Source organism: Toxorhynchites rutilus, chromosome 2 (genome assembly GCF_029784135.1).
Source record: "Toxorhynchites rutilus septentrionalis strain SRP chromosome 2, ASM2978413v1, whole genome shotgun sequence".
Lineage (NCBI taxonomy): Eukaryota > Metazoa > Arthropoda > Insecta > Diptera > Culicidae > Toxorhynchites > Toxorhynchites rutilus.
In genome coordinates, this window is record NC_073745.1 from 179,159,439 (window position 1) to 179,176,035 (window position 16,597).

At 39.0% G+C, this 16,597-nt stretch overlaps 1 protein-coding gene across 3 annotated transcripts in view; it reads left to right on the top strand.

The window, feature by feature from the left end:
- Positions 1 to 12,286: 12,286 nt before the first annotated feature.
- The window catches only part of LOC129770008 (zinc finger Ran-binding domain-containing protein 2), a 32,948-nt gene continuing 28,637 nt past the window's right edge, over positions 12,287 to 16,597 (top strand). For 2 of the 3 annotated variants that reach the window (XM_055772587.1, XM_055772586.1), the window contains exons 1-3: positions 12,287 to 12,455; positions 12,573 to 12,877; positions 12,984 to 13,350. In XM_055772587.1, the coding sequence (XP_055628562.1) occupies positions 12,373 to 12,455; positions 12,573 to 12,877; positions 12,984 to 13,350 (755 nt within the window). In that variant the 5' untranslated portion in view covers positions 12,287 to 12,372. Of the gene's footprint in view, positions 12,482 to 12,572; positions 12,878 to 12,983; positions 13,351 to 16,597 lie in introns of all 3 variants that reach the window. The other variant, XM_055772588.1, reaches the window with a different exon arrangement.

Genomic DNA, 16,597 nt, shown 5'->3' on the forward strand with positions numbered 1-16,597 from the left:
AACAAAAGCTGTCCCCTTTGTATAGTCCTACGTCACTCCGGTTATGTCCCCGACATCACCCACCCGTCTTTTTAAAAACCGAAAGATCACCAGAAATCGGGGTTTTTAATGCCAAATGTCTTATGATTATTACAAGAAACGTTGATATTTACTGTTATCTCATAAAACCTTTTTTTGACAAAAAATGTTTTTTTGTACTCGGTCGTTTTTCAATCTGAGAAGACGATTTTCGACAAAAATATTTTTTTAGATAACTGTAAATCTCGATGTGTCATTCCTTTTTTTTCTTGAAAGCTGAGGATTTTTTACATAATATATCTCACAATCAAAAATAGGCTCTTTTTCTTTTTTATGTCATGATTTTTCAATGTTAACCGATAGTTCGAAATATCAATTTTTCCCATTTTCCTATTCTTAAAAAATCATAACGTTAGAACCACTGAACCGATATATCGATACCAATATACCGATATATCAAATTGAAGCCAATGAACCAAGGAGCTTTGGAGAAACATTACACTTGATTTTGTTTTCATGATTATTGCTTGTATATGTTTTTTTTAAGTTTACATGGTTTCGGGAACAGGGATCTTTTTATATTTTTTTCTCGATAGCTGAGAATTTTTTACATAACATATTAACACGTTTTTAGTCTTCGATCGATATTTTTGTCATTTTTGGAAAAAAAAAAGCTATTCAAAATTGTTTTCGGGTCTGCCAATCTGATAGTAGATTGAGTAAATTGCTTCACGAATACGGATAAATTGTTTTGATGTTTATTTTACGACAATAACATCGTACCTATTATTGTCTTGATGAGCGCCGAACCGAAGCTGCTCTGTTCTTGATGCGGGTTTTCTGATTGTCGTGAGCAGCTTTGCAAGCCAACTCGAGCACTCCGACGGCCGAAACTCTATAATCGCTGTTAGGTATACTGGTGCTCCGGCACCAATCCGTTCGGCCTAGTTACCTTTGCGGAGCAATCAGTGAATGCGACCAACAGTGAACTGGAGACCTGTACGGTTCGAGTGGGACTTTGCCTTTCCCTTATCTTGTCCTCCTTTGTTACGTCCACGATGCCGATGCCGTACAACCACACGGGTTTAAGGTTTGAAAGAAAATAAGATATTTTTTTGGGGTCCGCGTGTTTTATACTCTAGCGGTACACACTCACAGGATAGAGACAAATCGGCAAACTCAGCCAGAGGGGCGAGTCCAACGAGACGAACGAATGAGCGTTAAAAGGGAGCGATGGCAAAAAAAATACATTCATTACGATTTGTTCGCTCGTTTAATTCACATGCAGGCTAAAAAGGGTCCTTTTCAGGATCACAAAATTATCTTCAATCTAAAGAGTTTATTGTTTTGTTATCACTCGATATCCCCATCTTGTTCGGCTAAACCTTTCTGTTCAGCGATTGCATTTGCCACTCGCCACAGCTTTCACAGTTGGAAAATTTCTTCCCATCCAGCTTGTGACTTATTTTAGAGTAAATTACATTCAATGGCAATTGAACATTTGCGATGACAGTGGTACAGTGTCGACTTTCAATGTGGGGTCATAATTTGGACCCCGAACTCTATGTTTACAAAAATGTCCAACTAAATATGTCGCATTGCAGGTCCGTCCAATTAGCTAAATGTCGAGATAAGTGTAAATTACTGTACTTTCAATCTAGAAGCAATTTAAGAATTGGTGAAAATCAATAAGCTCAGAACAACTACCAAATTCACATACTCATCATATCCTGGCAAACAAATTATGAAAAAATAAATTTGTGTTTTATTATTATTTTGGATATTGTTTCAGAAAGCATTGAACTGTATTTCCTAAACTCTTTTTTGGAAGGTTTAATGGCCCTGAAAAGCGCCTTGTTTTATGGAATGGTTCCAATTTAGAAAACTTTGTACTCGTGGTTTTGAAAAAAACCATTTCGAGCGCCCTCGATGCCGCCTTGTTCTGAATTTTCCACCAAAGCAGTTTGTATAAAGAACAAACTTTTTTCTTCTGCTACCTGATGCCGTTTTGCGATTGCGTTTGCCACTCGCCACTCGCCGCAACTGCCTGTTGTTGTCTTGATGTCCACCGAACCGAATGTGTTCTGTTCCGAATGTGGGTTTTCTTATCGTTGCGAGCAGCTTTGCCAGCTAACTCGATCACTTCGGCGGCCGAAACTATATAACGCCGGCTAGGTGGACTGGTGCACTGGTACTAACGCGCTCGGCCTAGCTACCCTTGCGGGGAACTCCAGATCAACACGGTTCGAGCGGGATTTTGCCTTTCCCTTCACTTTTCCTCCTTTACCATGTCCAGACATGGCTGCTTGGGTTGGTTTGTTGATGTGTTGTGATGCGAACCGATGTGGTGTACGGTTTGAACGAGAATGATTGTTACGGTAGGTAGGTGGGTATTGTATTATAGAGACTTTAAACTTTTGCAGTTCATTCGTCTCTAGCCTTGAGAAAGGCCCTTTGAAAACTCTACTCTACTCTACTCCAGCGCTACCACCTCCGCCCTCTTGCCTTGAGAAAGGCACTCGATCCCTCGCCGTCCAGCCCGTCCAGCAACGATGTTGTCCAGTCGGTGTCCACACAAAGAATGATCGTTACGGCAGCGGAGCGGGGATTTTTAAGCTGACTGGCTGGCTCGAGAATTACGCATGTGTGAGACTGCGACCAATGTTTCGTCTTTTTTTTCTTTTTCCTTTCCAATCGTGCTTCATTCTATTTCGCTGCTGCTCTGGTTGCCCGTTTTGGTCGGTACGATTTGAGGAGCACAAAATGGACCAATCAAAAATGGGCACATAGTGCATTTTGACAATGCTTGATATTTCACAATTATTCAATTATTTATCTCAAGAAAAATGAAATGTTATTCGTTATGATAGATGCGTAGATATATTTCCTATCAATTGATGCAAAAACCTTTGCGATCTATTGAGAAATGATCGAGTTATAAGCGTTCCAAATATTGCATTTTTTCCTACTTGTTCAGTGCCTAGATTTCCATTTCACCCCCTATATCTTCCGGTTAGACGTAGTCCTACGTCAAAAAACTCTGGATAAATTTCCTGTCTAATGATATATAACACAACAAATGTCGCGATAAGCATTTTGAGTAATATTCGTTTGAAAACTCTTAATAAATCGTTACATTTTTTGTAGAGTGACCCCCTCATATAGAAATCAAAGACATAGTCCTATGTCAAAATTGATCAAACATCACGGCGGCAGGTAGAAAATTTTAATAAATGATAGTATGCAATCTAGAAAAACTATGTATAAGGCTATGTTCTCATTGCAGCGGGGTGCCAGCGTGGCTTGGGCCGTGCGTGTGACGCTTACGATCAATCGTGAGTGTTCTTACCGATGTGTTCAGAATATGCTGACGTACCGTGAGCGGGTATTTGGCGTGTAGCTGGCGTGTAGCTGGCGTGCAAACGAAAACACCTCACGCCGGCGATATTTGTATAATACTTCTACGATTCTCTCTTGCATATGTTTGTATGTAGTAGTGACATAATTTATAACTGCGGGCATGTGGGAGGAGGTTTGCCGAATGTAGATACATACCTTCATTTTGATTTTCTTTTATTTCCATTTTATTCACTACGAAGATATTTGGTTTTGTGAAGACATTTCAAAATATGTGACAACGAATGTAGCAACTCCCATTGTGTAAAAATTCGAGTGTCGAAAAAAATCGAGTTAACATACATATTTTACATATTTCTACGTTTACGTTAGGTATAAAGGGTGTGTCATATCAAATTGCATCACGGAAAAAACGCTGTAGAAATTCGCCCAGTAGACCGATCCTTTTGAAAATTTTAGACAGTAAAATAAAAACTATTAAACAAATTTTGGCATTTTCTTTTTATTCATACTTCGAGCCCAAGCCCGTATGCTCGCACCTTCCTCTTTACCCCGTCCATAAGGTTCTGTACAACGTCAGGTTGTAGTTTTTTTTGAACAGAAATCCATTTTCTCTTGAAGTCCGCCTCCGATTTGACAACTTTTGGGTTCTTCCGGAGGGCCTGCTTCATAATCGCCCAATATTTTTCTATTGGGCGAAGCTCCGGCGCGTTGGGCGGGTTCATTTCCTGTGGCACGAAGGTGACCCTGGCTTCGTACCACTCCAACACGTCCTTTGAATAGTGGCACGAAGCTAGATCCGGCCAGAAGATGGTCGGGCCCTCGTGCTGCTTCAATAGTGGTAGTAAGCGCTTCTCTAGGCACTCCTTAAGGTAAACCTGCCCGTTTACAGTGCCGGTCATCACGAAGGGGGCGCTCCGCTTTCCGCAAGAGCAGATCGCTTGCCACACCATGTACTTTTTGGCAAACTTGGATAGTTTCTGCTTGCGAATCTCCTCCGGAACGCTGAATTTGTCCTCTGCGGAGAAGAACAACAGGCCCAACAGCTGACGAAAGTCCGCTTTGACGTAGGTTTCGTCGTCCATTACCAGGCAATGCGGCTTCGTCAGCATTTCGGTGTACAGCTGCCGGGCTCGCGTCTTCCCCACCATGTTTTGCCTTTCGTCGCGGTTAGGAGCCTTCTGAACCTTGTATGTACGCAGGCCCTCCCGCTGCTTGGTCCGCTGGACGAATGAACTTGACAAATTCAGCTTATTGGCGACATCCCGGACCGAACTTCTCGGATCCCATCTAAACTGCTTAACTACGCGCTTGTGATCTTTTTCACTGACGGAGCATCCATTTTTGCCGTTCTTCACCTTCCGGTCGATGGTTAGGTTCTCGAAGTATCGTTTTAGTACTCTGCGGACCGTGGATTGGACGATTCCCAGCATCTTACCGATGTCCCGATGTGACAACTCCGGATTCTCGAAATGAGTGCACAGGATTAATTCACGACGATCTTTTTCGTTCGACGACATTTTTCCAAATTTACGAAAAATTGACAGTGAAGCATGGCCAACGTGATCTATACACTCTTATCTGATTATAAGCGAAAGCTGGAGATATAATTCCTAAAAATTAAATTTCTACAGCGTTTTTTCCGTGATGCAATTTGATGTGACACACCCTTTAGTATAGAAAAAAACGTTTTTCGTCGCCGAGGTTTTGACCTTGATAAGTTCAACGGTGCTGGAACATTTCGAAACAAAACCAAACATCATTCTTTATTGCACACACATATTGAAAATTTTCATAAAACACGCCGAAGACACGCCGCTGGCACTATGCAATGTGAGTGAATTAAATATCTTGGATAAGTAAACACTCAAGTCACGTTGACGCTCCGTTGCAGTGAGAACATGGCCTAAGCATCATCAAACACACGAATGACTCGCAAATGTTAATGTAGTATTTGTACAACTCTACAACGAATATTTTCGATGGTACAGACTTCCGGTACAGATTTATGGAAGAAAAACAGGAAGTGGGTTATATCTATGGTATAACCGCAAGGGTGACGTAGGACTATCGTTGATTTAGAGATCATTTGTATGAAGTTGAATCTGAATTCATTCTGAATGAATGAATATTTGGAGAACTTCGAAAACGAGAGCGTTACGTTGGAGGCACAAGGTTTTATGCATCCAATATTGGATACGGAAATATCCTACTGATGGGGAAGAATAATCTTCAGAAGCTATCCTGTTGATTGCGATTGATTGAATATATTTTGAAAATTCCCAAAGGAACTGGCAGATTATTTTCAGTAACGATTAGATATTTCCACATTTTCCTCGATACTGGAAGCCCACCAGTGGTTAATGCTAATTCGATAACCACCTGTTAATAGCACTTGATTGAAACATATTTGGTCACAGTGTTACATGGATAGAAAACATTCAATTAAACTCTTTCACATGAATATATTTTGAAAATTCCCAGAGGAACTGGCAGATTATTTTCAGTAACGATTAGTTATTTCCACATTTTCCTCGATACTGGAAGCCCACCAGTGGTTAATGCCAACTCGATAACCACCTGTTAATAGCACTTGATTGAAACATATTTGGTCACAGTGTTACATGGATAGAAAACATTCAATTAAACTCTTTCACATGAATATATTTTGAAAATTCCCAAAGGAACTGGCAGATTATTTTCCAGCAATGATTAGATCTTTCCGGAACTTTCTCGATGCTGAATGGCATCCTAACGGAAAGAGTTCTGCGCGTGTATGTGTCGATCCTTCGCCGTCCACCTCCTCCAGCACGTTAGGCAACGATGTTGTCTTGTCGATGTCCTCACGAAAAATGAATGTGTCTCACCACCAGAATATCGCTTAAGTATGCTTTTTGTGTGTGATTGAATCGAGAGAAGGTGTGGTTTACGATGGCAATTTGGAAGGCAAACTAGAGGGGAAAGAACTCTCTGAGCTCGGAACTTTCGGCGACTGAGCAATAATCGATTGCGGGCGCATACAATATTGGATAAGGAAATATCCTACTGATGGGGAAGAATAATCTTCTGAAGCTATCCTGTTAATTGCGATTGATTGAAAAACCACAAAACCAAATGTATTTGGTCACAGTGTTATAGAAAACAGTGGATAGAAAACATTCAATTAAACTCTTTCACATGAATATATTTTGACAATTCCCAAAGGAACTGGCAGATTATTTTCAGTAACGATTAGATATTTCCACATTTTCCTCAATACTGGAAGCCCACCAGTGGTTAATGCCAACTCGATAACCACCTGTTAATAGCACTTGATTGAAACATATTTGGTCACAGTGTAACATGGATAGAAAACATTCAATTAAACTCTTTCACATGAATATATTTTGAAAATTCCCAAAGGAACTGGCAGATTATTTTAAGTAACGATTAGATATTTCCACATTTTCCTCGATACTGGAAGCCCACCAGTGGTTAATGCCAACTCGATAACCACCTGTTAATAGCACTTGATTGAAACATATTTGGTCACAGTGTTACATGGATAGAAAACATTCAATTAAACTCTTTCACATGAATATATTTTGAAAATTCCCAAAGAAACTGGCAGATTATTTTCCAGCAATGATTAGATCTTTCCGGAACTTTCTCGATGCTGAATGGCATCCTAACGGAAAGAGTTCTGCGCGTGTATGTGTCGATCCTTCGCCGTCCACCTCCTCCAGCACGTTAGGCAACGATGTTGTCTTGTCGATGTCCTCACGAAAAATGAATGTGTCTCACCACCAGAATATCGTTTAAGTATGCTTTTTGTGTGTGATTGAACCGAGAGAAGGTGTGGTTTACGATGGCAATTTGGAAGGCAAACTAGAGGGGAATGAACTCTCTGAGCTCGGAACTTTCGGCGACTGAGCAATAATCGATTGCGGGCGCATACAATATTGGATACGGAAATATCCTACTGATGGGGAAGAATAATCTTCTGAAGCTATCCTGTTAATTGCGATTGATTGAAAAACCACAAAACCAAATGTATTTGGTCACAGTGTTACATGGATAGAAAACATTCAATTAAACTCTTTCACATGAATATATTTGGAAAATTTCCAGAGGAACTGGCAGATTATTCTCAGTAACGATTAGATATTTCCACATTTTCCTCGATACTGGAAGCCCACCAGTGGTTAATGCCAACTCGATAACCACCTGTTAATAGCCGCGCGTGTATGTGTGTGTAGCGATGTCTTCCCAGGGAACCGTTTGTGGCATCACTCTCCTCCTGATAGGTTCCCTTCTGGCATAGGGTGCACAAACAGGCTCTTGGTGACACCGTTCATCCGCGCTTTCATGATAAATAAAGAGCTTCACCGCAACAGCGACAACATGCTCCAATCGCTGTTCAATTAGAACTGAGTGGATTTCCGAGCGCCGCTCGCTTATATACCGATTGGTGATTTCAATAGCCTGTTTTGAAAGCAATTTTAAGACTATTGAAACAAGTTTTTGGATCAAAAAGTAACAAGTATATAACGCGTAGACATTTTATCTTTCGAATGAATTATTTATCATACCATTTCGTTCAGTTGTTTAGGAGCTATTAACGCTCAAAATCTCGGTCTCCGGCGTAACGCTTTCGTTTTCGAAACTTTGATTTTACACCCCGGTATAGAAATGAAAGACGTAGTCCTACGTCAAAAAAAAACAGATGAGATAGATTTTTAACCCCTCTGGTACAGATGAAAATGTGGCAACACTGGTTGCAGTGTAATATCTGGTCCGTCGTAGAGCAACCGGGCATGAATCCGGCCTGATAACTTTCCACAATTTTAATTACTGTTGGCGATAGACGGCGAAAGATGATCAGAAACAGAATTTTGTAGGCACAATTCTGAGTCGTGATTTCACGGTAGTTCCCAAAATCCAGCTTGTCACCTTTTTATAGATAGAAGAAATTATCCCGTTCTTCCACTCCTCCGGTAGCTTCTTGTGTCCCAGAGCCTGACTAACAACCGATACAAACACTCTACAAGTTTTCCTGGACCTTCCTTGAAGAGCTCCACTGCAAGGCCATCCTTACCAGGTGCTCTGTGGTTCTTTAGCTGATTAATTGCCTCTCTGACTTCACCCATCGTCGGGGGTAGTACGTCGTCGATGTTCATTGCACCGGTGTAGTCCTCATCAACGCCGTCTTGGTCTCCTGTGTTTGCGCTGTTCAGGTTTTCATCGTAGTTCTGCCTCCACCTTTCGATCATATCGCGTTCATTCGTCCAAATGTCTCCTTCCTTGTTCCTGCACATTTCGGCCCGCGGCACAAACCCTTTGTGCTAGACTTTCCGAGAACTCGCACAGTACGCAAAAGAGACAGTGTGCTTTGCATTATCCAGTCTCGCATCTCACAAAGTCATTGGGAGCTGTCTGCAACAAATGAGCGAGGTAGAAGGCAGCCGAGCGAGCAGACTTCTTGTGCGCGTTGAAATTCCGAGAGACGAGTATCGATTTTCTTTTCCTCGCAGCCCTTCCATGTGCAAGCGATGAGACCGGGCTTTAGCACGCGAGCTTGGGATTGGCTCTTTCTCGGCTCTTACGTAAAATTTTGTGATGTGTTACGAAAAATTGACAGTGAAGCATGGCCAACGTGATCTATACACTGATTATAAGCGAAAGCTCTTACGTAAAATTTTGTGATGTGTTCAGGAAATGTCTCGTCGCGTTTCGATGCGAACGATGCACATGTGTTGTGTACACGAAGAGATGCTCGTGCATTAGTGCTCGCGAGAATTTTCGTGTACCTGCCTGAAAGTGACATTTGGTTAGGCTCTCTGTACCGATTTTCTCTTCCTCGCAGCCCTTCCATGTGCAAGCGATGAGACCGGGCTTTAGCACGCGAGCTTGGGATTGGCTCTTTCTCGTCTCTTATTCAAAATTTTGTGATGTGTTCAGGAAATGTCTCGTCGCGTTTCGATGCGAACGATGCACATGTGTTGTGTACACGAAGAGATGCTCGTGCATTAATGCTCGCAAGATTTTCTCGTGTACCTGCCTCAAAGTGACATTTGGTTAGGCCCTCTGAGATCTCGCACAGCACGTAGAAGAGACAATGTGCGTTGCCCTATTCTGCCTCATATCTCACACAATCATTGCGAGCTGTGTGCAATAAATAAATGAATTGATTGGATGACATGTGATATTTATGTGAAACAGTCCTTCATCACTAATTGTTCTACGTGCCATATTACGATGATTAACATTTTTACACCAGAAGCACAACTTCCCCCGACAGCACCAAATGTCACTTTGAGGCAGGCACACGAGAAAGTCTCGCGAGCACCAACACATGTGCATCACTCATGTTGAGGTGCAACGGAGGTTCTTGAGCACATCTCAATATTTCACGAAAGAGAAGAGAAGGAGGCGAACCCAGGCTCGTGTGCTAATTCCCGGTCTCATCACTTGCATATAAAGGGGTTGTGAGGAGGAGAAAATCAATACTCGTCTCTTGAAATTTTGCCGCTCGCACACAGGAAGTCTGAAAACCTCTCAATATTTTTCGAAAGAAAATAGAAAAAGCCAATCCCAAGCTCGCGTGCTAAAGCCCGGTCTTATCGCTTGCACATGGAAGGGCTATGAAGAAGAGAAAATCGATACTCGTCTCTCGAAAATGAAGTTCACGCCCAGGAAGTCTGCTTTGTGCGATTCGTTTACTTTCTTGAAGAACTTCCACGATTCTCGAGAACGATAGAGCAGCTGCATCTCTTCACACTTTTCCCTAAAGAGATGTGTTTGCTGCCTTCAGTCTGTATCGTTCCACTTTTTGTCGAGTCGCCCTTTGCAGCATGGCTGCACGCACTGCATCTTTTTCGTTCAGAAGTGCTCGGCACTCGTCGTCAAACCATTCGAAAAAATCACATCTCTGATTTTTGGATACATTATGTAAAAAATCCTCAGCTTTCAAAAAAAAAATATTCAAAAAAATATATAGCCTCTAGTCCAAATCCATGGAAACAACAAAAAACAAATACAATCAATGATGACGAAAACAAAATTCAAATTTTTATAGACTATGTAATTTCCTTTAATAAGATATATCGAACATCTGAATCGACTCAGTAGCTCAAAAGTTATGAATTTTCAAAAAAGTCATTTTTGGGAAAAAGGCGAAAAAATGGATTTTTCGAACCACCCTAAAATAGAAATGGGTACCCTAATAAATTAATATGGGTCTAATATGGGTCTAATAACATATCTACCCATTTTCACGATAAAAATGGATTAATTCAACATTTCACTACTATTCTGAATTTCCACCGTGGAATCGAGATGTTGATAAATTCACCATAGTTCGCTGCCTTCAGTGAACGTGAACGTGAAAACAGTGGTGAATATAGACGTCAAAATGTTTCCTCATTCATGTTCACGTTCGAATGTCCCTAGGCATTCCGTAAATCATTTCGCCGTGAACTGTAAAAGGATATATTAAGCAACTATCGAGTTTTCAGTGAAAATTTCCATATGGATGCAAGTTCATTCAAACGGATCTTTACACAGGTTGAAAAACTTCGCTGTCTCGGGTTGATTCGTGAACAACTGTAATTTTTTATCCGAATTTCTTTATTGAAGTTCTATGTTTATTTACTCCACGTTTACTGACGAGCTTTTAATGTGAACGTAAACGTGAACAAGAACATTCTATTCACCATGATTTTCTGAGTTGTTTGTTCGCAATGTGGTTCGCCGTGAAATGATTGTACTATTTCACCACCTGTTCACGTTCACGGGAACTCTAAACCAGACTTTAGGCACTAATAAAAATAACTCAAATAATACTATGCTCAGACGGCAAAATTAGAAAAGCAAATTAGAAAAAAAAGAAGAAATAAACTGCGTAAATACCCGAAGAGAATCACTCCTACATGTCTGCTCCCACACTTAGGAACATACCGTATGAGAAAGGTATGAGCAAAAAAAATCTGACGGTATTAGGATTAGTAAATTTATAATTTCTTCCTCTGAGTGTGGGTTAGCTCACTTTTATATCAGTGTAGCAACAGACTTATTGAAATGGCTGATTTTGTTTCTGCTCGATCAGGGATGCCAGTTTGAAGACTTGTCTTTATTTTGAAGACATTTTGAAGACATTATGAAATATTTGAAGACATTTCAGTAAGATAGTGATAGAACATTATTCCCCTGAAATTCTAATTATTGGCCGAAAATATCGTCAAAACAAGTAGGGCTTTTGTCTCAGTGTCATTCGCTTGCTTTTTAACAGTGTCATTTGTTTACTTTTGTTCTTAGTAATCAACGTAGACATTCGTCTCGAGGTTATTCACTTGCTTTTTCCAAAATTTCCCAAGCAGAGTATCCACAAACATGTAGAATGAATTCAACCACAAAACGACTTTTACTTCAAATTCTGGTGAACTTCAAGCGGTCTGAATACACATAGTCTCTAGAAGACATTAGTTCATCTGCGCTAGAGAATTTGAATGATTGTTACATTGTATTTTTGATTATTTTGGGCCTATACTATACAACAAATTGAGTTATGAAAGTTCCATTTTTGTAAAAGAACTGGGGCTATATTCACTCAATCAACGTTTCTTCAAGTCAATTATGATTTCAAAACTCATAAAACTTAGTTCGCAATTGCGCAATATATTCTTTGTTTACATTTATTGAAATAAACTTCAAAACCCCAAGATAAGTTTAATGAAATGCGATAAATAACAATACCAATTAGAATAAACATTAAATAAGCTATCATACTCTGTTTGAAAGTATGTTATGAATTTTAGTTTTCTTCGATATTATTCTTAAGACATTTGAGGACATTTTTTCGTACCATGTGAAAACATTTAAAAAAAATCACCTGGCATCCCTGTGCTCGATATTCATGAAGGCTGCTTGACAGTTTGACAATGCAGAAATAGAAATTATCTCTGCTAGTGAAGAAAGCTAGGGCTTTCGGTCACTATTTTCCTGTTTGATCGTAAATAAATGACAACGAACCATAAATTCGAGGAAAATCGCCGAACAACCGGTTCTAGCAAGGATGGCGACTGGATTTGTTCGGATTCCGAGTAAGGAATGCTGTATTTGTTGTTCGGTAACAGACACGGCTAGAAAAATTATTGATCTGGCGTTTTGTTTATATTTTCGTTTGCATTTCGAATACCTGGTCGTTTGACGAATATTAGGTGCAAAAACTCAAACTTTGCTCGTCGGAATAAATGCAACCGGTGCGGCCGTGAACGGGTTCACCTCCAAGGATTTGAAAAATGTCACAACAGCAGCAGTTCAAGCAATATGGAATCAGTTCCTCACACAGGGAGTAAGAAAAAGGTTGGCATTGAAATCGGAAAAGTTGCGGCTGAGAAATCGAGAGGACTGTTTAGCGCCGAAGATTGGCAGTGTAGCAAATGCGCCAATGTGAACTGGGCCCGACGCCACACATGCAATCTTTGCAACGCTCCGCGATTTTGCGAAGTAGAGGAACGTACCGGTAAGTGATTGATAGTGGTTATCATTACACTTGAGGTTTACGTTGTTTTACTTTCCTACACATCCATTGGATACCTTTTTTTTATCGATAATGAACATTCTTCCAGGCTATGGAGGAGGTTATAATGATCGAGGAACCGTAGAATACAAAGAACGCGAAGAGTCTGATGACGAATATGATGAATTCGGTCGCAGGAGGAAAAAGAGGAAAATAAGTAACGATGGTCTGAACAAGTCAACCAACGAGGGAAGCCCCGAAATACCCCGGAAAAAAACATTTCATTCTACCGGTGAAAACGATGATGATGACGAAGAAGATGATGAAGATGGTGATCTCTCGAAATACGATTTATGGGGATCAGATGACCAAGAACTGATGAAAGACAATATCAGCCATACCAAAAGAAAACATTCACATGCTTCGCCAACGACTTCTAGGTACTCTCGCTCCAGATCTAGATCAACAAGTCCACAGTAAGTGTGAGGTCTACTATTTAATTCCACTAAATTATATGTTTCGGAGCATTGAACCACTTTCTTTTGCATGAACTGGCAGTTCGCTCGTTAGTTAGATTGATAATCAAACAGTGCTGTAGTTAAGCACTTGTTAACGCATTGTTATCGTAGAACTCCGAAGTTATTCGCCTTCAATTGAATTATCACTTTTAGTATTATCATAGGAAGGAATGAAATTTTATAATTAACTTTTAAAATTTTTTGGTGACTCTCATACGTGTTTTTCTTGTAACTTTATTGTAATCTTCAGATGCTAATTTTTATATTAAGTCTCAGTCTCAGCAAATGGCTTCAGCTGATTGTTATCGTCTTGTTCACATTTTCTTTAATCACTCCTACTTAATTGACAAAAAAGAACAACCCATATATTTATGCAATGCGGTCCCCATATCCGAGAGCCACTTTTTTGCTGGATTGTCAGCGTACCAAAAACAATACAAATTCTCATCCGAGACGACTCAGAAAAGACAAGTTTACTAGCCTTCCTGAAAAAGCGGACTTTTTTGATAAAATCTTTTTTAACTGTCGGAGACGAATGAATCGAAAGATTTGAAATATCGACAAACAAAGAATGAGACGAAACGCTTACATCAGATGCGATTCATCAGTCATCCAGCTAGTGACCAGACGGCAGCAGCTGCGAGGCTCGACAATGGACTCTTGAAGCCCGATAGTAAAAGTTTAGTTTTAGTTTTCCAAATTGATAAACCAACCAAAAGCATACTTTATAGTAAACTCTTATTATATTCAACAGTACTGCAGCCTTTAAATTGATACTATTCTATTTTATAATATGAAGATGGTATCACGGTTAAAGAAGGTGTTATGTGCGTCATTAAAAAACTTATTACAATATTCATTATTTTATTTCAATATAAGAAATGCTAAAATACAAACATACTTCAACACCGTTTCGATTCAACCTAGATAATTTTTAAGCCAGTTGGACGCTATGGGGTGACGATGCGAAATATTTTTTTTCAAATGATCATCTGTTATTTTGCTCAAGGATTTCGATTTAACTTGTTTTTATAACGAAAAACAAGTTCTCACAAATATATGTAGACCCAAATAAAGAAGCCATAAGAAGAGCATGTTTTCTTAGTTCTTGAATTCGCATTTCTCAAACAAATTTAGAGAAGAAATTGAAAAGATAATGGTTATCAAATTTGTCACGCAGTTCTAAATCACACTTTCAATGCGCGATCTTCTCTAGTATGGTGGATTCAAACATTTCCACCAACCCATTCTAAGTTGTTACCGATGTTCCTGAATATACTACCGTAGTATTGATAAAGTCAGAAAATAACGTGTGAGTAATTCCATAAAAGGCAGATTTAAAAAACATGTATTTTTGATTCGAATGAAAGTTTGTATTTCGTTTGGGTTGAACGAAATATGAGTTTTCCACAGCAATTGGGATTTTTTTGACTCAAGCGTAACTTTTGAAAAGAGCGTATCGATTTTAGTAGTGAAAATCTTTGATAATTTATCATCAAATACTGTGAGTCGTACCGAAATAGTTATAGAGTATTGATGTGTAAATGAGAAAAATATACACTGAGTAAAAAATTAGTACGCTTTTTTATTTACAAAAAACAAAACTTCAATTTGCAATATCTGAAATATGTATTCTTTATTTTTTTTCATATAAAATAGAAGTCATATAGAAAATTTAAAAAATCAGTCCAAGATGGTAAAACTATTTTTGACAAACTTTGTGAAACATCGATTTTTTTATTAATTTTAGAAACATCGAATTTTTGTATATTAACAATAATTTTTTTAGCCGCAAATTATGAATCCTGATGTTGTTTAAAACAAAAAAGCTTTTTATCAATCTCCGTCTAAATGCAGCAATTCTCGAGACATTTGAAAAAAATATTTCTAATTTATTGTCATTTTTATAGTAAACTATCTGAGTCGGAAAACTTCGTCCCGCCCAAAATTGAATCATATTTTCTTACTGAGCGCATGTTCATGGGTCCAATCGCAGAACTGTTCATTGATTGATTTTCTAATCTATCCTTCAAATTTACCTTTTACTATAAAATTCCTAATACTTCTACCAAAACTTAATTATAATATCAGATTATTTTCAGATACAATTCTCGTTCAAGATTTCTCATCCACTTGCAAATAACATGTTTCTCCGTTACATGGAATAAATGTTTGATACAGAAAATATGATAGAATTAAGACCCCTAAATCGGACAATTCCTTTCTCGAGTTTGGCACTTATCAACACATTCGACGAACCATTTTTATTTATATAGATAGAAGAAAATATAGGAGTGCGTTTTATCACATTAAAATCCATTTCCCACTTTCGAACAAATATCAATTTCGTTAGCGCAAACATCGGTTGGACTAACAACGTTTGTCCATATGTAATTGTAGAACATATGCAAATTGAATTTTCCGAATTTGCCCAGAGTTTTACAAAAATTTTCAATTGTCATGTTTGATTGGAATTTGTGTATTATTTTTACGGAACCCCCTCTCCATTCCATTCCATCTCTCGTACCTAAAAACCCTCACAACAGAAATTTGGTTCAATTTGTTTGATTAGTTCTCGAGTTATGCAGAAATTTGTGTTTCATTCGTATGGCAGCCCCTCCTTAGAGAGGAGGGTGGAGGGTCTATTCACCATAGAAACGTTTCGTGCCTCCTAAAACCTTCAAATGCCAAATTTGACTCCATTTGCTTGATTAGTTTTCGATTTATGCAGAAATTTGTGTTTCAGCCCTCCCTCCTTAGAGAGGGGGGAAGAGTGTCTAACCACCAGACAAAACTTTTCAGACAAAAAAACGACCAAGCGCCAAAAAGTCAATTTTGAACAACAAAAAAATCCAGATAACAGTAAATCTCGACATTCTATGCAATTCTAAGACATTTGGCATAAATTTTTTTTGAAACCCCTGATTTCCTTTACTTCAACCTTACGTGATTTTTCGGTTTTCAAAAAACTTAAATTTTAACGTCTGCGACTCTATTAAATGAAGTCCGATTGAGCTAATACTTTGCATTGGGTATATTATCGTGCAAATCAACATTTCGCAGCAAGTTCCGAATGAAAAATTGAGATTTTTTTTCCAAAATATATATATTTTCATTAAGGCTCATATAGCGTCAGCCTGACAGGGCCGGGAGTTCAATATTTCGACAATATTTGCCTTACAACTATGTTAGTAATATGTAACCG